At 45.3% G+C, this 25,817-nt stretch overlaps 1 protein-coding gene across 1 annotated transcript in view; it reads right to left on the reverse strand.

Annotated features, from left to right (window-relative positions):
- Positions 1-20,259, reverse strand: part of dachc (dachshund c) — a 41,073-nt gene extending 20,814 nt beyond the window's left edge. Inside the window, exons 1-3 of the mRNA XM_076982466.1 lie at positions 19,253-20,259; positions 6,432-6,547; positions 3,241-3,366 (exon numbers count right to left, since the gene is read on the reverse strand). Of these exons, the coding sequence (XP_076838581.1) occupies positions 3,241-3,366; positions 6,432-6,547; positions 19,253-19,791 (781 nt within the window). The 5' untranslated portion in view covers positions 19,792-20,259. The remainder of the gene's footprint in view (positions 1-3,240; positions 3,367-6,431; positions 6,548-19,252) is intronic.
- Positions 20,260-25,817: the final 5,558 nt, after the last annotated feature.

A 25,817-nucleotide genomic window follows, 5' to 3' on the forward strand; every position in this document is an offset into this window, starting at 1 on the left:
ACACACACACACACACACACACTACCTTCATACTCTATGTCTCACACACAGACACACACATGCATTAGCACTCCTCACACTCCCCTTCACACACCCTCTGTGAAAACATATAAACATAAAACACTGTAAAAGGAAACACACACATACACATTAACTCCAAAGAATTAGCACAATTTGCCTCTTGGAGATTTGTATTTTTGTGGGTGTCTGTGTACTTAGAGTATAATGGTGTGTGTGTGTGTGTGTGTGTGTGTTCCACCTGCGTTTTATAACCATATGGAAAATCTTTTCACTGTATTTTTGCAAAACACATCCCTGATCTTTTGAACTCCAATTAACAGCAACAATCACACATTTCCTGTTGATATCTCTGTCCTTCCTGTTCAGTTCCAAGTACACAACTGAGATTATGAAAACAGTCTCTTTCACTCTCTCACTACTCCTCCCACACACTCTCACACACACACACACGTTGTTGGTCTAATTATAACTAGCCTTTCGTAAAGCGTGCTATCGCAAGTGCACATGGCGACTTTCTCTGGGCTCAGGGCTTTTTTCTAAAGGTCAGTGTGTACAACACCACAGCGACACTGTGGTCCACCCTCTTCAGACCCATCTCCACCCGCACACCGCCCGCCACCCCATCGACCTAACCACGTGTGTGGTGGAGGGACCATGATGGTATTCTGACGGTCACAGCATGGCTGCAGTTACTCCATCTTTGTAGTAATAGTTTTTTTTAACAAATGTGCATGACAAAAGCCCAGCTTCTCACTGAAGTGATACGCTGGCTGAAGCGATACAGTGACTGAAGAAATACACTGAAGCGATACACTGAAGAGCTACAGTTGCTGAAGTGATATCACCATCAGCGAGCTCCCAAATCACAAGTAAAGTGATTCATAGCTCAACTTGTTTTATGAAAACATGCCCCTGTTTTACAGGTAGGGTAACCCTGTAGGGTTTTGGGGAAAACACTGGTGGCACAACAACCTGGTTTCTTTCTTATTGCATGTTTGGCTTCTGCCTGTGGGTTCCAGTCTATCTGCTTAGTTCTTGTTTTATTTTTACCTTTTCACCGATCGGGGATCCTCCTCTGAAGCCTCTCCGGCTCCTGTCAAACATCTCCTTCCTATACTTCACCTCTGAGCCACTCCTCCACACACAGTCTACACAGTTCTGCAGGTTTTCAGCCAATGCCGTAAGACATACCGGAGGAGTGGAGGGTGGAGGTGGTGGGGGCGTGGAGGGTGGAGGTGGTGGGGGTCAGACTGCTCGGCTTCATTAAGTGTTGGTCTATTATCAGCTGCTTCTCGTCACCGTTAATCCCAACGCTCCTGCAGGATTCTTATTGCTCCCTACATCACGTCCCATTATGGTTTTTGAGGGAACGTTCCGCTTATCTGTCACTGGACGTCCGTGGGGGTGGACGTAGTGAGTGGGGGGTCTGCGGCCCTAAAGCCCATGGGGGTTGGGGTGGACGTAGTGACTGAGGGGGGGCCTGAAGACCCAGACTCCCAATCTTCATCTCTTCACTCCTCACCCGCCTCTCTCACTTTATTCCTACACTTCTTTCCTCTTTGCTACTTCATTCCCTTTTCTCGTCCTCCCTCGCTCTTCTTTTCTAAACCTCTCCCCTTCTTTTCTTCTCATGGAGCCTTTTCGCCCCCCAGCCTTGTAAACTCTGTCCCCCTCACGTTTTTCTTTTTGTTGTGCCAAACACAGGCACTGCAAACAATTTCAGCAGACCTGAACTAGGGGGTCAATTCACGTTTCAGATTCAGCTGCCAGTCGCTCACATTATCACCGTTTTCGTTTAGCACGTCGGTGTAATTTGACACCGTTATCAGTGATGGAAGCCAGCTGTCCGCGAAGACCCTTTCCCGGTCGGCACAAACACAACACTGCTGCATGCTTCTCTGACAGTACGGCATGACTATGTCCAGAGCCCTCTGCTTCCTGCTCAGAGGGCACAGCTGTTCTAGGAATCTCCATTTAACGAGGGATGAGCTCACATCCTGGTAGTCGGGGGGGGGGGGGGGGGGGGGGGGGGTTTGCTGCTAAAAACGGGGCCCAGATCAAACCTGGAGCGCTGCCAGAGTGTCGTTGTCACACAGTCGCACACGCCACCGCATCTTCAGCAACACGCCGTGCGAATAACGCTAATGCGAGCGTGGCTAATGGCGAACGGAGCGGGGTCGATCATCGCAACGCTAAAGGGGTTCGGTTAGCATCGTTAACGCATCCTCTCCGGTCTTCATCCCATTTTAGCCAAGTTAGCTTTCTTCTTTCTGAGGAATGTTGGAGGAGAATAGCACAGGGGTTGCTGCCCAAAGAATGTAAAATAATATAGAAGGTATTCGGCCTGCGTGGGCCAGTTGCACTGATTCGCCTGGGTTGCTGGGCTATGAAAAATAGGCTACTTTCATTGATTGTGCATTTGTTACAGAGCATAAAAGCTTGTTGCAATTATCAGCAATGCCTACACACACACACACACACACACACACACACACGATCTCCCAACCTGCAGCATATAAAGAATCAACCACGACTTAACAAGATTTTATTATGACAAATATAATCTACAGTCACTGCCAAAAAGAGAGAGATTCTGCAATATTCACCCTCTCATACCCCTCAGTCTCTGTGCTGTATTAGTATTCTAGAGGAGGACTCTACACTCAAGGTTACCCTCACTCTAAACGGCTGAAGATAAAAAAAAAAACCTATGGTTCTCCTCATTAGCATCTGTAGGTAAAACCTGGCTAATCTTATTCACACTTATCCTTCTCGTCATGACATCTTGGCCCTGTTTCTATATTCCTTCCCCCAGTAAAGGTTGTGACCTCATTTCTCAGGCATTTTCTCCATTAAATCTGCTTACCAATTGGAGCTTTTTCAAAAAAGTGAGGGCTGCTTCAAAGGCTGACTCCTAAATCCATTTTTCTTGAAGTTAATTGAATGCAATAATAGAGCCAGAGTGGTGCATCAGTCTATATAATAATACAGATATCTTCACTCACTGTGGAGATCCTGTTTGTTTTTCCATGTAATCACAAAATCTGTTAAAGGGATCAATTCTGCAAGCCAGTTTTGACAAAAAGGCTAGGATTAGTTTCTCCGTGACGGTTCCAGGTTAAATGTACAGACTTTTAAAATCACAGCTATGGTCAGTCTTGGGGAGGGCCTAAGTGTTTACATGCAAACGAACTTCACGTGTCTGTGTCTTAAACTCACCCATGCTTGAGCCGATGTCTCCGTTCTCAGAGTCTGGGCCATGGTTGTTACTGCCATGGTAACCGCTCATTACCTCCATTTTAATCTTCTTCTTCATGGCCTCTGCTAACGTAGCAGCTGTTAGACCTGAGAGGTAGAAAGAGAGCGAGAGAGAGAGAGAGAGAAAGAGAGAGATAGAGAGGGGGAGAGAGAGGGGAGAGAGAGAGAGAGAGAGAGAAAGAGGGACATAGACAAAGAAGAGAGAGAGAAAGAGAGGGAGAGAGAGGGGGAGAGAGAGGGGAGAGAGAGAGAGAGAGAAAGAGGGACATAGACAAAGAAGAGAGAGAGAAAGAGAGGGAGAGAGAATTAGAGGGAAAAGGATGAAGGAGGGGGAGGGAAAGAGAGGGAGAGGGAGAGAGAGGGAGAGAGAGATGAAAAGATAAGGAGTAAGTAGAGGACTGAATGTGACAGAGGCACAGGGTATTTAAAATCTCACATTTCAGTAGTCAAATGTAATACAACTTATCACAATAAAGTATTTCAAATATGATATGTGACATTTAGCAGTTACATATATCATTATATATCAAGCCATGATTGATGTCTCATCATTGATGTCTTATTTTTAAAATGCAAGCTTGTCTAGAAAAACCCCAGTGGAAATAAACATTAATCTTCATGCTGTAATGATCTTATTATGAAAATCAACAAAACCAAGGACACGTTTATATAGACAGTGCCAGAGAAGAATCAGACAATGCACATTAAAATGCACAAGCGACTAGACCATTAAAATCCAGTGGGGCCGCTTTGTGTCCCCAGGCCTTTTGTCTATTCCTAAGTACTGATCTAACATCAGTTACGCTGTACTACTGATGTTATGATGAGGTTGAACAAAACTGACTTGAATTCAGTCGCATAAAAACTACGAAAGGAAAAGTAACGTCACGTCCCCTCGTGCTCACTGTTAGTTAGCATTCATGCGATCAGGCATTTGTCCAGCATCAAGGGCCTTGGTGAACCCAACCTGACATTCTGTGTGAGAGTATGTGTGTGTGTGTGTGAGAGAGAGAGAGAGAGAGAGAGAGAGAGAGAGACAGTCCCCTCAGCGCTATATCATAATTCAATTAGGCTGGGATTAGCATCCCTTGACTGCGCAGAGAAATGACACTGACTACAGCGCTTCAAGCTCTTCATCATCCTCTTCCTCTGCTTCCAGCTTTCTGAAACCAGGCCAACAGAACCGGACCCACCCAGGTCTGACCCACTCCTGCAGCTTGGTTCCAATGCAGCCACATTGCGGTTTATCCGGCGCGTTTAGCGGTCTGCGGCGTGGGCGGAGATCCGTGGTCCGGAGCGCCAGGCCCGAGCTCGAGGAGAGAGGCACGGGCCCCAGGAGCACTGGAGGAATGGACACAGGAAGGTGCCAAGCCCGTGTTGTGTGAACTAATGATGTGTTTTTTGAGAAATCATCTCCCCCAGTCCTCTGAGGGACCGTTCAATGGACGTGTGCGTGAAACACGGTCTCAGATGAAGCGCTCAGACTTGAGTCCTGCTACTTTAGCTGGCTGGCATTTAGACTAAGTGAAATTGGTTACAGTTTATGTGCAAGTATGAGGTAACTGGCAGTAGTCTGTGTGTGTGTGTGTGTGTGTGTGTGTGTGTTTCCTCTTAGTTGCTCTCCAAACGCTTTCACAAAATGTCAAGATCAGAGCATGAAAGCCAAGGCCCGTATTCAGCCAGCAGAGAGGACCATATCAAAGCGTTCCTCTTTCTCTCTCTTCAGGCCACTCAAAGAAAAAGAAATTGTCCTCTCTCTCTCACTCTCCCTCTCTCTCTCTTTCCTTTGCTCAGTCTCCCCAGAGGCCTTTGAGTTCCCATCTCCCCGGCTGACATTGATATACTGACCTCTGCTGAAGATGAAAGGAGACCTATGCTACAGCCTATGCTATAGATCCAGCCCGCCAACACACCACACCTCCCCACCACTGTCTCTCAGCCGCTCTTTCTAAACAAGTACAAACGTATGGGCCCCTCTGTCCAGGGCTCCTTTACAGAGGACCAGAAAGGGAGGAGAGAGCAGATTTAGAGCATTTACACACACACACACACACACACACACACACACACACACACCTGCAGCCACACATGTGTTTAGCTTCACAGGCACACCGGGATCGAACTGTAGCAGCAGTAACAAACGTGTCTTTGCACTGTTCTGCAGTGTTTGTGAGCTAGTTCTCTAGTTTAAGGACACGTCACCCCGCTCAAGGGGAGGCGGTCTCTCGGCCACGCGTAATTCCGTCTCATCACACTGCGCCGTACGTGAGACGGAACCGACACAAAGGTCATCGCGTCCTCAGGCGAGCGTGCACTCGGAGGAAACGGCTACGGGGCACACGTGACGTGGCAAGGATCTCCTTCTCTGGCTAATTCAATTAAAGGTTTTTCATAGCACTCTGCATGAATGCAGGTTAATATGGCTGATGGAGACTCCAAGGCTTGTAGCATACCTGCCAATATTGATCCGGGACGGTGCAGGGATATAAGTCTTGCCCATCTGAATTCAACATTAAAACCAACAGCAGCTGTCCTCTGCTGCATTGTGCTCATTTGAGTTTGTGTGTTTTGTCTGGGGAACAATAAAGACTCCTCACTGATGTAACGCAGGGTTAGACGTGTGAAAACAGTTCACCTTTACCTGAGCGCGAGGACCCGATTTGTTTACAGCCGCACCCAGCGGCATGTGTCCTGCTGCGCGGAGTCCGATTTCAAGTTTGTCAAGCACGCTTCCTCTCCAGTTAACATCTAGCTACTGTATTATCTCATTGTTTCCATGACAGGTTAACAGGAAGTGACATTTAAGTAGGAAAACCATGAATGTTCCCACAGAATAGCGTATAACAGGCTGAAAGAGCTCAACAGCCCTTGTGTTGACATAGAGGGTCACTGTAATACAGTTAATCATTAATCTAATAGTTTATAATCTCTGGTTAATCTAATAGTTTCTGTTTAGAAATACCTGGTAAATCCCCTTAAACAATTAGAAATCATTCTGTGACTGTATGCTGGTGTGATAGGAGAAAAGCATTCTGTGACTGACCTGGGAGAAAATCTTAGTAGTTCTAAACTGGATCATTCTGGCCAAGATATTTTTAACTGTCTAAGCAGAGCTGAGTTGTGAACACAACAGAGCCTGTATCTGTCCTTACCTGTGTGAGACATCATTCCTGAAGACATGAGTCCCGAGACAGAGTGGGGCAAGATGTGTGGGCTCTCAGGGGACGTCACGCTCTGGGTCCTCTTGGGTGGCCGGCCAGGTCTGGAACTTCAGTGAACAGAACAGTGTTATGAATATGGGTGTGACATACCAGAACACAACATACTAAAAGCAAACCTTTGTTTGATTCATGTATGCATTCAGGAACACACGTACACAAGTTCTACTGAGACTTGGACATATTGGTTTTGTACAATAAGCAACAGTAAACGATCTCAAGGACATTGGCTATTCTCCCAACTCTTTCTGCTCCCAGTAATTAGATCACACTGAACACTCATCTCCCTTTTCCACAATCAGCCATTTTTTTCTCATGAATAATTTATAACGTGTGCCTCGTTACCTGCTCTTCTGCATTTATGCACCGACTATGAATTCGAGTTTACGTATCAGTCCGCATTACGTATAAACAACTTTAATAACCAGAATTTCTTACGTTCGTCAGTTTCAAGTAGTATAATTTAAATGACAACGGATCATCTAAAAGATTTCAAATTCACACAAGGTGATATTCAGTTGGATGTTACATTGTGTAGCTGTTTTTAATCCAAATGTTCGACAGTTTAATGTTGTTTAATAGATTTAATACTGCCCATACGATTTTTGCTGTCGACAGCTCACATTTAGGCCGGTACTCAACTGCTGTCTTTAGGACGAACTGTAGAGCCGCACGCGCTTTACCGTTTACACCTCCCCCAGCGCGAGCGCCAATCATCCCTCATAAAATATTAAACTTGCCACCGTTTGCCCTTTGAAAATCTCCCTCTCTCAATTCCCTAATTGTTCCGTTTCTTTATCTGTCTGCCGCAGAGAGTAAATAAATGAACAAAATAACGTTTTTATCGCAGTGAGTGACCTTTTAAACTACGGGGGATTATGGTGGGTTTAGCTCTCACCTCGTCTCCTCCATAACTCACACTACGACAGGATATAAAGCGTGTGTTGTTACAGTAACGTAATGACGTTATTTTTAAATATTGGCAGGTTAAAATGGACCACACGGACCTAGATAGGCCATCTTTTTAGCGCCTTCAATGTTGGCCACTTTAATCTCTCTCTCTCTCTCTCTCTCTCTCTCTCTCTCTCTCTCTCACACACACACACACACACACACACACACACACACACACACACACACACTGGGGCTGTACCATATATCAGCAGCTCTTTACATTCTGCTTTTAGCCTCAACGCTTAAAGTCAAACACACCCACAGACGCGGACAAACATTCACACTCTCCTAACAAGCGCTTCCCTCCCGACTCCGGAATATGATGCTAGATAGCTGATTTTCGCTAATTCTGTAATCATAAAGAGTTATTACTGTATTCGTGCTAATAAAAACACTGGCACTCCATAGCACAGACTGTCCTCTCTCTTCCAGAGCCATGCGGAACGCTTAATGGCGTTTTTAATCATTTCTAATGGGCAACGGTTTAATTAAACCCATACTGACGCCACCAGATTAAATGCAGGTTTAATCCGAGCCATGCAAATGACTAGCTTCGGGAAACACACATGCAGATCGCAAGTATGATAAAACAGCCCCATCATCAAATGAATGAATAAATCATGTAGATAGATAGATAGATAGATAGATAGATAGATAGATAGATAGATAGATAGATAGATAGATAGATAGATAGATAGATAGATAGATAGATAGATAGATAGATAGATAGATAGATAGATGTTTTGGACAGATGTCTTGGAACTGGTGTACAACATTTATCTGACATGTATGGGAAATTATTCTTTCAGTACACAGGTCACTAATGCGCTAAAGACAGAGAGATAGAGTGAATGGGAGTGAGAAAGTGAGCAGGAGTGTGAGAGAGTGAGAGGGAGTGAAAACAAAATGTAACTTACCACTCAGGGTGCCTTTCAGGACATTTAATTAAAATCTAATCCCACATTCATTAAGGCTCCCATAAATTAAGCTGTCATTCATAAGATTTATGTATTCTCATTTGCATACCGCATACAATTCATCAATTACAGAGGTATGAAAGGGGGCACAACACCCTCTGGGCTGCCCACTGACCGGCAAACAGCAGAAAATGAGAGAGAGAGAGAGAGAGAGAACAGGAGGCTGTCAAGATCTGGCGTAATCTAATTGTGCTGGAACCCACTGACAAATTTTGTCTGCTGCCTTCCATATGCACATTTCAGTTCCACTGTGGCTGGCAGCTGAAATGATTCCTTCCCACACGCACACAGAGGCCCTGAACGATCTTCAGATAGGAAGGTGCATTGTAGGGACAGTGGTAGCTCAGCTGGTAAGGGTCCCCCACCACTTACACTGTTGGGCCCCCGAGCAAGACACTTAACCCTCAATTGTAATCAGTCTTAATTATATGTTGCTTTGGATAAAGGTGTCAGCTATCAGGGTGGCAGGGTGCAGATCTTAAGTCAATGTGATGTGATAAGCGACACACTAACTTTGAATGGGACGTGTAAGTGTTCTAAGAGAGAGACACAGCACACATGTAAACAAACAAACAGAAAGGAGGAAAAGAGAGTGCAAAGAAAGAGCTTATTAATATGCAGAGTTAATGAAGCAGTGAATAGGAGACAGGTGTGTGTGTGTGTGTGCGTGCGTGCGTGTGTGTGCGTGCGTGTTCACGCGTGTGTGTGCGCACAGCTTGTGCTCCACTAAGACACGCTTATTCGAAACACAAACACCAGCAAATGACATAAATCAAACACAATGGTATCAGCTTTGCTATTTTTACCGATAACCAAAGTTTACATCACACCTTGTCCACACACTCCTCACCCGTACTCTGATGTAGCACCACCTCCCGCCAAGCTCAGCGAACACTCGTACACCCAACCAACACTTTCAGCACCTCCAGCCCCTCTGAAGCAGATGCACACAGGAGCAGATGGGGCAGGTCTGCTTTAGAGGTGAGGTTTGTGGGAAGGTACACTCATCTGAGAACTTTGGATCGAACACTGTAACATCACATCCCATCTTTTGTACAAGGTCCATGTTTCTCTCCTTTTGCCAACGTTTATCCATCTTTCTGAATTTCTACATTAAAATGGGCCATCGAAAACATAAATTAGAAAGAAAGAAAAAAGACAAAGATGTACATATATTTTTGGGTGGAATGTGCCTTTGAGAAAACAACAGAGGCTTTAAGCTGGGGGTAGAGAAGGAAGGACAGAACCAAACATCCTTTATTCAGGGCTCAAACAGGAAGTTCTTTTCGACGGTCCGTAATTGGAGCCCTTATCGGGACCCTGTGTGAAAGCCCCTGCCCAAATAAGCCACTATTTACACTGCAATCTGCAGCAGACTGTGATGAAAGAAATGTAAATACTGCTGTGAACATCAGAGAGGGAGGAAAGAGAGAGACAGAGAGGGAGAGAGAGAGAGAGAGAGAGGCAGGGAGGGAGAGAAGGAGAGAGGAAGAGAGAGTGAGGGAGAGAGAGAGGGAGGGAGAGAGGCTAAACATCTGTACCTCACGCACAAACATAACATGTATATTCCCATTCTCATCTCACTCACACACACACACACACACACACACACACACACACACACACACACACACAGTACAGGAAATATCAGCAGCGGAAATAATAGTACAGCAAACATCTTACAAACAGACCTATTTTCCAAAACACACACATACACACCCTATTTCTAGACAAAAGTAGCTAAGCCTCCCTTGGGTGTTGCACTGTGAGTCTAAAGAGACTTCAGTTATTCCCACAGTTCCCTCTGTCTCACTTTATCCAGAACAGCCCTGCCAGCGTGCACACACACACACACACACACACACACACACACACACACACACACACACACACACACACACACACACACACACACACACACACAATTGAACAACCCTGCCAGCTCTTCATGTAAAATATAGTTTCAAGTGCCAAACAATTACTGAAATACAAATTCATGCAGTGTAACGTTTCCTTTCAAACTAACACCTTTAGAAACAGCTTACACATATTAAAGAATGTGCTCATGTGTTCTTGTATCAGTTACCTGTTAAACAGTAAAAAACAAAAAAAACCTGCACTGATATCAGAGAAGCTAGACCAGATTTCCTGACCAAAGAGGCTGACTGGAACCTCTACTTAGAGTAAATGTTTAAGACTTCCACCGACCAGATCAAGTGCCGTTTCACAACTGGATCCCAAATAAAGAAAAAGGCTATACACGCTGAGTCACTGTGGAGATTCAATTTATTTAACATCGAGATAGGGAAACTTTGACTACTTTTTACTAAATGGATAAACAAAGGACACAGAGAGAGAGAGAGAGATCAACATATAAGGAATGAAGACTTGACAGTAGGTCATGTAGCAAATGGAACTGACAAGGGTGAAGGCCTCACTGATGAATGTGAGAGAGAAGAAGGAGTGAGAGCTGTTAAATGATCTGGGTGCTTCTACCAGAGAGCTGGTCTGGTGGTCCAAGCTCCCCTTTACACCTCGAATCCCAGGTAGCGTGGCACGATGACAAACAAGCCAAAAACCCCTTTAATTAACATTCTTTAATTAGATTCCAATCATATGAAACATCCAGTCATTTCAGAGGTTACGCTGATCGGTTGTGTCATCTTAAATATGTAATTCAGCGTTATATTAATCCTGGGTCAGAAGGTTAATTTGAAAATCCTATTTCTCCTCTTCCAGTTCATGCTCCCGTTTAAGTGGCTGTTATTATTGTCTCTCACTGTGGCTCTAGCCAATAGGGATCTGACAGATCGTGTTCTGTCATTGGGGGGAGGGTCATGTACAAAACATGTGACCCTTTATTATGAGTGAGAACAAGCGCCGCTTTGTGACGTGCCTCTATCGTGCCGCCGCTGTATTATCACGCCGCGCAACGACGTGATCTTACATGACACGCGGGACCGACTTCTGGGTCACAGTCTGCTAGTGTTTCAACAGAGATTTCACAAAGGAGAGCACTTGGGAGTACAGCTGTACTCAGTACAGTTTAGAGAGAGAGATGGAGAAAGAAAGAAAGAGAAAGAGAGAGAGAGAGAGTCATGGGTACCACTGTTCTGACCCACTACCACACCCTGTTGCCCCCCGCTGCTCCACAGGAAAGCCCCTGAGGACTGCCCCCCCCCCCCCCCCCCCAGGGAGGACCCAACCTCAGTACTACTGTACCCTTCCATCACAGTGTGTGAGATGTGAACGGTGGGGTTCTGACAGTTTTAACGGAGGCTTTCATTAACGCTGCTTCTGCTAAGCCACTGGCAAAACTCTTCCGTCCTTCTCATAACTGGGACAGCAGGACGTAATCACCCATAATTCAGCCTCTTTTCTCCCGCTCTGAAAGAGACCGAATGCAGTACAGTCACCTCTATATAGGACATAATCTATGCCATGTCTTTGGCTTATGTGGGTCCCACACTCTCCCATTCATCCCTTTGTCCTTGATTCAATGAAGGTTCACAACAAAAATAGGCATATCCACATACTGGCATATAAATCACTGCACAGACTCCTTCTCCTGCTTGTGTGTGCTCTCTCTCTCTCTCTCTCTCTCTCTCTCTCTCAATAGCTCTTGGCAGATATGGGGCGTGTGTGTATATGTCACAGTGTATGTGTTTTGTGTGTGTGTGTGTGTGTACATGTCAGCCTGTGTCTTTTGGTGTGAGTTATCTGCAAACAAATGCTTAAGGGAACTGAGGGTTCCTTTTTGAACCCAACAAGACTGAAAACTTGAGCTAGTACAGAAATTATATGTGTCACTTTCCTCTCTCCCTCTCATCCTGTCTCTCTTTCACTGTGTGTGTGCGTGGCTTTGTGGCTAGGAGACTATGTTGGTTCTCTCTCTCTCTCTCTCTCTCTCTCCCTATCCTTTCTTCTCCCTGTGTGTTTTATTGTCATCTTGCAGTCTGCTACATGCAGTGCATGAACACTCCATTTCCCCTCTCCCTTTCCCACACCCCACACAGTTTGTTTACACATAGCTCATCAAGCTCTATTCTCCCACAGAGAGGCCACATCCACAGTGCTCTCTACCGCCCCCCGGAGTCTGACCCCAGTACTACAGCCTTTTAACAAGCACATGGCCATTTATGTTCTTTCCCACAAACAGTCCGAAAGCGCATAAGTGCATTCTAAACACCACGTCACCATGGTTACGCACAAAACATGCCGGCGGACATGAAAACTTACTTGCGTGTGTGTATGTGTGTTTTTTTCCAGAAGCACATGAACATGTGTGCTAGCGATTAGCACTGCACAGCCCAGAGGACCCGAGTAGTTTGGTCTTAATTTGTTTTTAGATATTTTTGACTGAACATTGTTGTAAATAATAAAAAAATATTAAAACTGTTCACACACACACACACACACACACACACACACACACACACACAAAAATTACAAGGATTCCACAGCTTTCTAATAGCCGAAACAATGCGCTTCGTTAAAAATGACACCCTAGGTCTCGAACCTTGACTAGGAAAGGTCATTTTTAATTGCTGTAATGTATCAACATTGTTGTTTATTACAACAAGCATAAATGGGTGGCAGAGACGTGGGAGAGAGGAAAAAGGACAGCATAAAATGTCTGAGGTCAAAATCTGGTGAATTAGTGGATCTAACAGGGAAGTCTCAGCCATGTTTCTCCCCTTCTACAGACTCTGGCAACTTCGATAAAAAAAATCTTCATAAAACCTACTGTGTGACACTTTCACTGCTCAGTAAAGTTGTTCTCCACAACAGCTCAATATTTGCTTTCTCATGTCATCCCTTTCTGATATCATCCCTTTCTGATGTCATCCCTTGATGGTGTACTGCATCAGCAATGACATCACCAGGAATGCAAGCAAGAAACACAACACAGTCAAAATCAGGTTTCCAGAATGTATGAGGTCACAGCAAAGGAACAGGAAAATGTCTTAATATTTCTACAGATATCAGATAGCACCGTCACTTCAACACATGACCTCGTTTCTCCAAACTCTGTGATCATGTGATCGTGTGCTGCTGGTCTTATCTGGCTCAAAGCTGTGTAATTCAGTCATTCAGCTTGATATATTACTGCTCACTTCTCCTACTGTGAAACAGCCACAGAAAAGTATGTGCATGAGTGTGTGTTTCAGTGTGTATGTGTGTATGCGTGCACGCGTGCACGCACATGGTTGTGTAAAGGGTTACGACTTTATGATCAAACAAGCTGAACAGTGTGTTAATAATCAGACCAAGTCAAAACGTCACCTCACTCCAACACAGACACACACACACACACACACACACACACAGTTACATATGTGCACACACACACACATTGCAGATTTCCGTACACTACAGAGGGAGCCGGAACATTGAGACTCCCTGAGGTGGAAATAATGAAAAACCCTTTCATGGAAAACTCATCAAGCCAGGAGAGGAGGGAGACCACTAATGTATGTGTGTGTGTTTGCGCGTGTGTGTATGTGCGTGCATGCATGCTTGCTTGTGTGTGTGTTTGTGTGTGTGTGTGTGTGTGTGTGTGTGTGTGTGTGTGTGAGGAGGGTGGGTCAGAATGCGTGACCTCTCATTTCATACTTTAATTAAAATCTCCCTCTGACGTCCATTCCCTCCTCTACTCCATGCTGGTTCACTTTCCTACTGCCAGAATAGACACACACACACACACACACACACACACACACACACACACACACACACACACACACACACACACACACACACACACCCTCTCTCTCTTTAACACTTTGTTCCTGCACTGTTCCTGCCCCCCCCTCTCCTCCACCCCCCCCCCCCCCACCCCCCCGCACGGCGGCCAGCGGCGGCTCTGTCCTTCACCCGGTCCCTGAACCACCCGCTACCCCGTCTGCCCCTCAGGCATGCACCTACCCTAGAAACGCGGCCCTCGGACGTGAAGACGAGGCACTGCAGTGCGCCGCTCTGATGAAGAGCAGGAAGGCGACCGTGTGAGTGCGAGACTCCACAGACGAGGCTTTTGGTTTTATCCACACAACACACAGGCGTGCAATCCAGTGCTAAACAGAGAGGGCTGCTAACAGCTAATGGATCCAGTGAACCCTCTCATACGCAGGCAGACAGAGAAGGAATGGGTTCTCATCAACAGGGCAGAGCTGAAGTCAAGTCCTCTTACATTATGGAGTCATGAGAATCCCATAAGAATAAGCATCTAGGAGAGTGAGTGTGTGTGTGTGTGTGTGTGTGTGTGTGTAACAGAGAGTGTGCACTCATGTGGTTGTGTTAAAGCATGTGTGTGTCTCTTTGAGTTTGAGTGTGTTTGGGTGCATGTGTACGTATGTAAATTAGCGATTGTTTCTCACAGGTGGGACAAACAGTGAAGGCTGAAGAGAGAGGGAACAGCCCCGGGGTCATGGGAACTCCTCTTCCTGTTTTTAACACTGATCTGAGGCCAGTTCTCTTTCAAATGTTTTGGGCAGTGGGCAGCGGATCCTAGATCCAATGCGTATGCTCTAGCTGACAAACCGACAAACCGTTCAACTGATCCCGTGTCAGCCGCTGCTTATTGTTTACCTCACAGTCGATACGGGCCAACGGAAGATTAAGTGACAAAGCAGCAGTGTTCATAACTGAAAGGCTGATACAGAACACACACACACACACACAATACTGACATTCTTAGTTTTTCCTGGAGAGCAAAATTCTGCACCACATGCTGAACTCTGACAAACACTACTCATCATGTTTGATACACACACACACACACACACACACACACACACACACACACACACACACACACACACACACAGAAATTCAATACAATAATGCCTGTTCCATGTCAGGTGATATTTTCCACCATTCTCATCAGTCCTACTGTCCACCTACACACATACACACACACACACACACACACACACACACACACACACGGTGTGACTAAGACATCAACTGTACCAAACTGTTGTTCTAGAACACGCTCCTGCTTCCCTCTGTAATGTAGCGTGCAGCTATAGGGCTATCGGGTGACCCAGCAGCTGCTCCCGAACGTTCTGCTGGAGTCGCTAGGCTTATAAAGATCAAAACACACACCCACCCACACACACACACAGGGTGTCTGCTTCCACGGTGTCTATTCAGGTCTACAATAAGCTCCAAGGCCGTGTGTAATGCCTGATAGTAGCTTGATGCCTGATGGAAAACACGGCGTAGAACTTAAAAGCTTTAATGACAATACAAGCCTGCAGAAAGAGAGGATGGGTTACAAATCTTCAAACACACACCCATCCACACACACACCCACACACACACACACACACACACACACACACAGAGCAGCTCCATTTGCCCTGGTCAAAGCGGGTGTTCAGCACACAAATGTATGCTTAAGCTCTGCAGAGTCTAACATCGGCCGGTGGACACCGGCTCAGGTTCCTACAGGCGAAGGTCAAGGCAGAAGTGTGTGTGTGTGTGTGTGCTTGTGTGTGTGTGTGTGTGTGTGTGTGTGTGTGTGTGTGTGTGTGTGTGTGTGTGTGTGTGTGAAGGAGAGAGACAAAGAAAGGGGAGAGAGAATGTGATGAATACCCATGAGAAAGTAAACACTTCAATATCAATCAATACTTGGCAATTATCTAACGTCTAGGTCTCAAACCTTTCTTCTCTGGAAATAATCGAATCCTCGCAGGTTAGATGGGCTCACTGTATAAACCTTTGTTGTGATTTATGTGCAATACCACTACAGGAGCAACACACAAACACACTCTTAAAAGCCAGAGTGACAAGCAAATCTCTGCTGTCGAGGACACACAAGTACTTTATTACCACTAACATTTAAGGTCAGAGGGTTTTCTCACTTTCTCTTTATCTTAAACACACACACACACACACACACACACACACACACACACACACACACACTCAGCTCTACATGAGCAGGAATTCTGATAGGAAGGTCAGTTCACCAAGCTAATGAGGTGTGTTGCATCCTCTTCTGGTTAAGACTTTCTGGAAGTCACTGCCTTTCTGAGAAAAGAAGAAAAATAAAGAAATAAATAAATAAAACCAATCTGCTGAGGAGGAATAAGTGATGGCGGAGAAGCTAGTGAACGTTGTAAGCCTTTTTTTCTCCTTTATGGCTTAGTTATAAAATCTGCTGAAAGCAAAATATCTTTTATGGACATCCAAAACCTTTATTGTGGCGAATGAATCTTTAATGGTGCCGGTGGGTCAGCGGAATAGAATATCCTATCCCACAGAACACATGGTCAGGAGGATAGCATTACTCCAGTACGCTGCATAATACACAGAGAATGATGGATGATTAAGCTAAGGTCTAGGCAGTAAAGGACCATCTCACCCGATTATACTGATCCGAAGTCAGTTTCTCTCTCTGCATCATACTGGGCAGGTTAGGATTTCAGTAAGGGAAGCTGATCTTGGATCAGTGTGAAGGGGGACTATAATAGTGATGAGTGTCTGGGGAAGATATTCTGACAGAGTCAGCTCAAGGGACATGCAGAAACATCCAATGAGAGACACCGTAGTGGATTAGGGGACAACAGGAGATTTAAGATGTGTCTTTTTTGCCACAGACAGAACAGGAGTGAGGTTAGGATAGATGCACAATAGTAAAGGCTTGTCTATAGAGAGGGTCTTCCATAGTATCACTCCATCTGTCACGGAGTCTAAAACGATATCTTGGCATATGTGCATGTTTAAGAGAGGGAGGGAAGGGGAGAGAGAGAGAGAGAGACAGAGAGAGACAGAGAGAGAGAGGGAGAAAGAGAGAGACAGAGAGAGAGAGAGAGAGAGAGAGAGAGAGAGAGAGAGAGAGAGAGAGAGAGGGAGAGAGAGAGAGAGAGAGAATGCCTTTATTGCTTAAAATCACTGCGGCGTTTTCCTGTAAGTACTGGTCCTTTAATGGTCTATTTCAGGGAAGGTTTGGATGACATTATGCCAGCGCGCGGGACGATGCTGTTACCGCGAGTCGAGAAGCGGTGCGTAACCTTGAGTCAGTATGAGTCACTTTTCACTTGCGCCACACGTCATGACACACCGGCCCCGCTGACCCAGAATCAGTTAACATCTCTCGCCGCGCGGCCCTCGGAGACGTGGGGAGCCGAGCTGTCCCTACGGTGATCTAATGTTTTAGCGCTTGTAAGCGGAGCATCTCTCCACTGTACCCGGCTTCGGGTGTTCTCGTCATCTGAGACAATCACAACTCTGCCAAAACGAAAACAATAAGGATACAGAAACGGCGAGGGGGGATTAAATAGTTATGACACAAAAAGAAGACCGTTTAAAACTTTCCGCCTGGTCGTTTTCAATTTTCTGCTCGTTTGGTCAAGCCTCCGTTCACGTTTCTAAACACCTCCTCGCGCCATATAAATCCTAATTAGCTATATTCCGGGGCCAGGGAGACGAGTGGTTTTGCATAATTTCATCATAACGCAGTGATGCAAATTTCGAAATGCATTCGTAAAATTATCTTTTCATCCTCGGGGCGAGAAGTATTAATACGATTAGGCCATAATTCAACAAGGAGAAAGGGGGGGATAGGAGAGGGAGGAAAAAAGACCGGTTAGAGCGCGCCCTTTTTAAACTGCCGCTCTGGGCTTTATGAAAAATTAATTAATTTCTGTGGAGAATCAATTTCTTCTCGTGACTATATTAGACATAGCCTGAGAGCGCGAGAACGGTCAGGAATCGTTTTATCCAGCCAGACATTCTCACGTGTTCCCGGTGGCTCGTGTCACAATCGTTTATCGTCTCGCAAAGACTAGCGGCCTCCTAAACGCATTCCCTAATAAGCGTATAGCTGGAAGCTGGTGTCAGTAAATCGCGCCCTGACGTGAGTTTGACAAGTCCACAAACGCGCTGCTGCGTGAACTTCACGCGCGAAAGGCGCACGCACGAAAATCTATGCGTAAACACCACACGCAAAGTTCATTGTCTTGTTCACCTATTTGTGTAGTAGCCTACTTGATTTAAATAATAACTGGTTGCAGTTAACTGCAGTTAAACAGTTTGTTTAGAGTAAAATGATACAGCCTATTTTAAAAATAGACATCATGTAGACGTGTGTGTTAACACTCAAATCTAACTCAGTATGGTAGACAAAACTTGCCTATGCTTATAATGATTTTATATCTCTTACATATTTATATACATTTTCCCCTATCCTCTGCTTTTCGCAGATCACTGTCCTCAGCATTTCGTGAATAAGAAGCAGTGACATACGCACATCTGCAGGCTGGGTTAGGGGCCGAGCGAATTATCTCCTGACATGTTATCAATAGCCACGCATTAGACCTGATTGCGCTGGAAATAGACAAGTCGGCTTTCACCGTTCGCACACTAATGTACACACACACACACACACACACACACACACACACAGGTCTCCGCGTGCTATGATGTGCTGTCTAGGCTCCGGTTCTGTCCAGCCTGACACATGTTCTAAAGTTCTGTAACAGGTCAATTGGACAATTGTAGTCTGCAAGACTCATATAGCATGAAAGAAGTCACTAAACCAACAACCAGATGACTGTTAATGTGCAAAACAAAACACTTTAGATATAAAGTTCTATCAGTCACGCCGACACGACCGCAATAAAGCATCAAAAGTCGAGCGCCGACGGTTTATCAGTTTTATAGCACACGTTGAGCCGTTTTGTCTCTCTCCGTTCGTTCAAGCAGCAACTTTTAAGATCACAGCTGAACGCTCCAGGGAGGGAGGCATTATTGTCTGCAACGAGGTAAACTGACAACTGGAGAGAAAAAAAACTCGACCGAAAACGCGAAGCCTACCTCGCATTCGTGCAGTCGTTGTAAAGGACCTCGAAGTCTTTCCTCGAGATGAGTTTGCAGCGATTAACTCCGGGCTGAATTGCACCCAGACCACGAAGGATGCGCACCTGCTCTACGTTACACACCACCGGCGTTATCTCCAGTCGCTTCAGTTTGGTGTACACGGTGTGCAGTCCTCCGACCAAGTGCTTCAGGAACAGATCGAAGGCTTGCGGGAGACAGATGAGTTCCCTGCCGTTGACCGTGAAGGAGGCGAGCTTCGCACCTCGGACCTCAACCATGCGACATTCGTTGTTCTGCGGGGTGTTCTCCACCGGAGACGGCGTGGAATACACCGGCTTGTTGGGCAGACTGCCCACGGGGATGACCGGGCTTGCGGAGGAAAGCAACTCCGAGCGAAAGAGACTCGGTCCAGAGGGGGCGACCGACGGCGAGGGCGAGAGGGTCGCGGGGGTCGAGGAGTTGGTGGAAGCGGAGACCGAGATCGGAGGCGCGTGAGCTAACGGAGTGGAAGGCAATAAAGGAACCGACGTGGCCATGATCAACAGCACTAAAAGATAACTTTAAGAGATAAGCGATTGAACAAAAATAAAACCGTAGGGGGAAAAAGTAAAAAAAGCGAACTAAGCAACTAAACTGCAAAGTTGGTACTGATTTGAAAAGTGAAAAACAGCCTGGCGGCGGAAACGCGAGATAACGTCGGTGCGTCACAACATCGATCAACGGTTGATAGTGACAGGAGGAATAAGTGGAAAGCACTAAAGCTGCTCTTGCCTGGACGGCTTGTATCTGTCACATTGTGGCGCGGAGGAGGAGCCAAGATATGAAAGAGACTTTGGAAGAGACACAGCGCGCACGTGCGTTCTCCTCCGTCAAGGCAGGCAGCGCGCGAGCCAAACAATCAACTTTATTTTTCTTTCACGAACGCGGTCAGTCGAACAGCTACTGTGACGTCAGCAGAGGCGCACGCAGACCGAAGGAACGATAACCGAGTTCACGTTTGAGACGTGAAATCCTTCAGGTTAGGGAGTTGAAGCGGTAATAAATTTGGGTAGTTCAAGAAAAGAAAATGCTAGTTTTGAATTCGATAGAAGATAAACCGAAATACATAAATAAATCGGATTAATTAAAACGTAAGCTCGTTTTGAGAAATAAGGGTACTTCAATATTTTGCGAGACTGTGCTGCGTTCACGTGGGCAAGTGATTAATTCCCTGCGTGAGAACTTCTGATGAAACAATACTGAAAGCAATTTAAATAAAGCTCATTTAAATGTCAATTCTCATGGTTGGGGCTTTACTATAATTGGCTATTTAATTAAAACAATTTTCACGGTCATTAATACAGCTCGAGTCTTGTAGTGCACTGACATATTTTAATTACATGGTATTAACAAAATTGATATGCTTTGGAAAGCATGGTGAAAATTTGAATAAGAAATGATTAAGGCAATTATACATCATCCCCTTATGGACATTAGAGGTATCAAAATATAATTGATGAACTTTGAGAAGAGAGAGCTGAAACAAACATGGGTTTTAATTAAGAGGTGGGGAAAAGTACAAACAAATGCTATTAAGTAGGCTACTGATGACTGTAACTATTTGTTTTTGAATATTGAGTTACTTTGAACTAGCCTAATAGTGTCTCATATTCACACGCAGGAGGTGGCGTAGATTATAGCGCCACCTACTGGGAACTTAAATGCCAATGGCCGAGTACTTGAGCACTTAGCGCTCGTCACAGAATATTTAACCACCGACGCTTTTCTCCAGAGCCCTTTCTTCTTATAAAGACACAGGACACTTGCTGGGTCGATCTGATGCATTGTATCCTTCATTTAGGCTAAATACTCATTTAAGCTACTAAAGTAGGCTATCTTAAGTACTCAGTGCAGGCCCAACACTGTATTATTGGTGCAAGACAAGTGGCTTTGACAAGCACACAGCACACGTAACCTGTACAAATATCTTAATATGTTTAAATTGATCGCACATGCTGCCGAACGTCACTTTGTAAATCATTGTAGTATGGAAGGGTGTCTTATTGTGTGTTTTTCCTTTTTGTAATGAATAATATTCCATCTCAACATCATTTAATTCCCCAGTCATTACAAGCAGTGTCTCTGGAGAAAGAATGCATTCATCTAAATTAATACTGTCAAAACCCAGCACACACTGAGGCCCCTGATATCCAACACAATTAGCAGGAAGTCTCCTGTGTCCCCAGTTTCAGTCCCACTTAAGCCTGTCTCCTGGATTTAGCATTCTTGTGACATTTTACAACACTTTTTTGTTGCTGTCAGCATCTGTGTCTTGATAACGAAACAACAGCTTTCAACAGACTCCACCTCGTGAGTGGTCCCACACCGTGGACAGTACTATGAGAGTGTGTCACATATTTCTCCATCTAAAAGCCTAGTCCTCATGTGCTATCAGTATGTAAAAGCCCTGAAATCAGGACAGGCGATGATGTCATGAGCAGTAGGCTTCTACAGAGATAGATAAGTGAAGCGTGATGATGGAAAATATGTTTCAGTCCAACACAAAGGGACCACATAATTCCACCAATAAACTCACGCCGTATTGTGGATCTTGATGTTAAAACGTTTGAAAGGGAGACACACATGAGGGTCACCACAAACGCATGCTGTCATTACGCGCATTTTCATAAACCACCTACTTTGTACCTGTGGTCACGGTGCATTCTATTATGGGCAATTATCATAATAGTGCATTTTTTATGTGTATAATTACAGAATGTGGAGCATGTATTGTCAGGGACTGTCTGCCAGGGACCATTTACCCAGTTCACCAGCAGTGAGGTTCTGACCACAGCACACCAGACACCATCCTGACCATTTCATGGTGGTATCACCACTGTGGGTGCAGCACTTGCAGTGATGCATCAGGTATAGCAGTGTTGCTGGAGGTTTTACATATGTCACTGTCACTGCTGATTATTAAGAGGTCTGCACCTCGAAAATATCCAACAGTGGTTAGCATGTCAGAACATGACCACTGGAGAAACATGTCAGAAAATGACCAGTGATGAAGGACAGAGGAATCGATAACACTGTCACTAACATCACAGTCACTAACTGTGCGCCTAAGGTTTAATAAATGCTTCTAATTAAGTGGATGACAAGTATGGTTTACAGTTCTCAGCTAATTAAGCTATTAATTCTATCAGCAAGCAATCATGATGAGATAAAAAAAGTGTTCACACTTGTATAAGCAATCTGAGTCGTTTACCTCAAGCAACAGGCTATATTTTAGACGTAGCCATTTACGCTCGGTTATCAAATGCTGTATGCGTCAAGAGAATCACTTTTAAACTCGGGAGGAATTTAGTCCTCTAAGAGAGGGCACTTAGGAGACACAATGGTCACAGCAGGAGGTATCGCAGACAATCAATCAAAGTCAGTACTTCATACAGCAGCTAACAGTAAGATAGAGCACATTAACAAGTCCAAGGCGTCAATGTGCTTAACCGAAGGAGTTTACAGGTGGAATCGTGAACATTACAACGATCAGATAAATAATCAGTTGCAGTGGTGTGTGGAGGGACGGGCAGCGTCTGACTCCTTCACCCAGGCTTCTGCAGGAGAGCTTGCAGGAGCTCTTCATTGACTTTTCTGTGAGCGTTCCAGCTGGAGTCCGTTCCCTGACCTTCTCATCATCGACCGGCGACTGGCCCATTGTCACGCAAAGGGAACATCTGTTATAATGTACATTCAGTGCCGGCATGCATGAGTCGCGATCAATGAGGGAACTGCAACTATACAAGATGATGTGAGAGGGAGAGGGAGAGAGAGAGAGGGAGGGAGAGAGAGAGAGAGGGGGGGGACCTTAAGAAGCTGATAAATGACAAACCTGCATTACTACAAGCATACAATCACCAACAAAGAGAGACTGTTTGTGTGTGTGTGTGTGTGTGTGTGTGTGTGTGTGTGTGTGTATGTGATGTGGATAATTCTCTGAAAATGGGCATTTCCATTCCCATATCCACTCCCACTTCCCACTTAACAGGAAGTACAAGAATATTCACCTGACATCACCCTTCACTACAGTCAACAGGACGCAGTGTCTGAGAGGTGCCTTAACTCTCTCTCTCCATACATTATACTACACGCCCAGCTGACAACCGTCATCATGCATGAGCCAAATCCACCACACTTCATAGCATGTTGTCCCAATAGGAGACCTGGCGATTTCTTTCCTGTTTTCTCACTGGTCTTGATAGATATGACTCTATGGATAGCAGGACTCTGATCCCAGATCAGCGCTCTTGCTTTGAAAAGCTTGATAAATATGAGCACCTGGTCATTTAATTCTCCTTGCCATGCACACACCTCCACGGCTAGATTAATCGCGCCATTTCCACAAAGGTCCTTCAGGAGAGGATGGAGTTCGCCGCGGTCACCGACGCTTGGCGCCATAACTCACATGCTGCCAAAATGTGACCCACCGCAGTGTCATCACAGGATGGATGGCATTTTTTCAGGTGGTCCGCTTCAAACGCGTCCTTCGTTACGTTAGAATGGATGGAGTTTTTTTAAGGATGGGAATTGTGTAACTTGACAAAAAGCAAACACAAGACTATCAATACAACACATTTTTGCACAAAGCGAGACTGACAAAGTCGATCTTGCTGGTATTCTTCCTGTTGCGTGCGCCTGTGCAGACCTGCAGTAGAGGTCTTTCATTTCAGTCTTGACGCTAACACGGCAGGCAAGGCAGGAAGCAGGGACCCCTGCTCTCTATTAGAACACAGCCAATTCGCATTTCCACCAGTCTGTAATATGAATACAATCCAGTCTGACTGCTCAGTCCAGTGTCTGACAAAGGTTAGGCTCTTATTCCAGCCCCATCAAACACAGACGCCGAGAGGCAGCCTTAAACAGCCAGAAAATGCAAATGAACCTCTTAAGTGTCAGGAGTATTAAGAATGATTCTTTAGACAAAGTATTCAGTAAATAAGTTGAGTCGAACCTGAAATACACGAGCGCCAACAGAAACTGCTCCCCCATAAGGCGCAGGAGGACAGCTAATACCTCTGATGCATAGCAGCTGTCTCTGTGAGTGTATACGCAGTTCACCGGATTTCATAATCCTGACCGACACTCTTATGACCACAATCAGGCAGATCAGATCCTCACATCACTTCTGAAGATGTTGTAGAACTGGAAGAAGACCATTAAAAAAAAGTGTGTGTGTGTGTGTGTGTGTGTGTGTGTGTGTGTGTGTGTGTTTTAACTGGCTGAAATTAATCTTAGCAAGGTAAGACAGCTGATTTGCATTCGTTAACCATCAACTCCAGAAGTGCATTTCCAATCAAAGTCAAGTCCATTTCCAATCAAATTTGGTTAATTATGCATGGAAAGAGTGGGCCAAGCAAACTCCCACTTGCACAATCACTCCTGACGGCGTTTGCAGGAGCACACAAACACTTCAAACCCCCCGTGCTACAACAAAGTTAAAAGGGGACATTCGGATAAATGTCCACAGTTCTGGAGGTCTTACTTTCTGGGTAACAATAATAAGAAGACTTCCTTCCTGTTGTGTGCATACCTGCACCGTTCATTTCAGCTTGTGGCTGAAAACTGATTACTGCATTGTGGCTCCGCACTACTAGCGGTGTGAATGAATGTCCAGCGTAGCCGAAAGACACTAATACAGACACGTACGGTATAGGCGTTTGAAACAATGATTCGTCAGTCAGTATATTCACAAGTGGCCAGTGATCATGTTTCATTTATTCCATTATCACCCAGGCTGAAGCAGAAGCAAGTTTTGAAGCAAGGCGCTCCCTCTGAGGCGTCTCAGAGAAGCGAAGCACGCCCCCTGACTCCTGCAACCTTTGCGGTGGCATGATTTTTTATCCTTTCATCCCAGGGCGGAGAGAGAGGCCGAGGGTTATTCACTCGTGCTTAGTAGCATGCTGAGTTTGATGGATCAGCTCCATAAGTACTGTGGCCTACACTTATGTGGGTACTCTCTATCTCTCTCTCTCTCTCTCTCTCTTTCACTCTTTCTTGCTCTCTCGCTCTCACTCTCTTTCTCTCTCTCTTTTGTACTCTGTCTCCCTTTCTCTTTCACTCTCTCTTTCTAAGGTTCTTCACAGATCATAGAGCATCTTCTCTCTATCGTTCTTTCTCACTCCCCTGCACACACACACACACACACACACACACACACACACACACACACACACACACACACACACACACACACACACACACAGGCCCTGGCCCCCTAGTGCGTTCACTCCCTGTAACATCCATCAAACCCAAACTAGAAGGCTCCTTCAGCTGGCAAATAACCTTCACTCATGCTCATAAGTGAAGTAGCCGTGGATAAGGACTCACAAAGCTTTCGCAACCTGGAAAGGGAGACTTGGGGCTACTTAGAGAAAAAGATGCCCTACTACACTGACCCTGAATGACCTTTTCACATGGAAATCATAACTTTTGTCTTTCCTGAAAGCGCAGTGGTCTATGCTGATCTCAAAGGAGCAGTCTCTTTTCAGTGAGATCGAAATATATTTTGTGTTTATGTCAATGC

This window comes from Brachyhypopomus gauderio, chromosome 20, assembly GCF_052324685.1.
Source record: "Brachyhypopomus gauderio isolate BG-103 chromosome 20, BGAUD_0.2, whole genome shotgun sequence".
Taxonomy (NCBI): domain Eukaryota; kingdom Metazoa; phylum Chordata; class Actinopteri; order Gymnotiformes; family Hypopomidae; genus Brachyhypopomus; species Brachyhypopomus gauderio.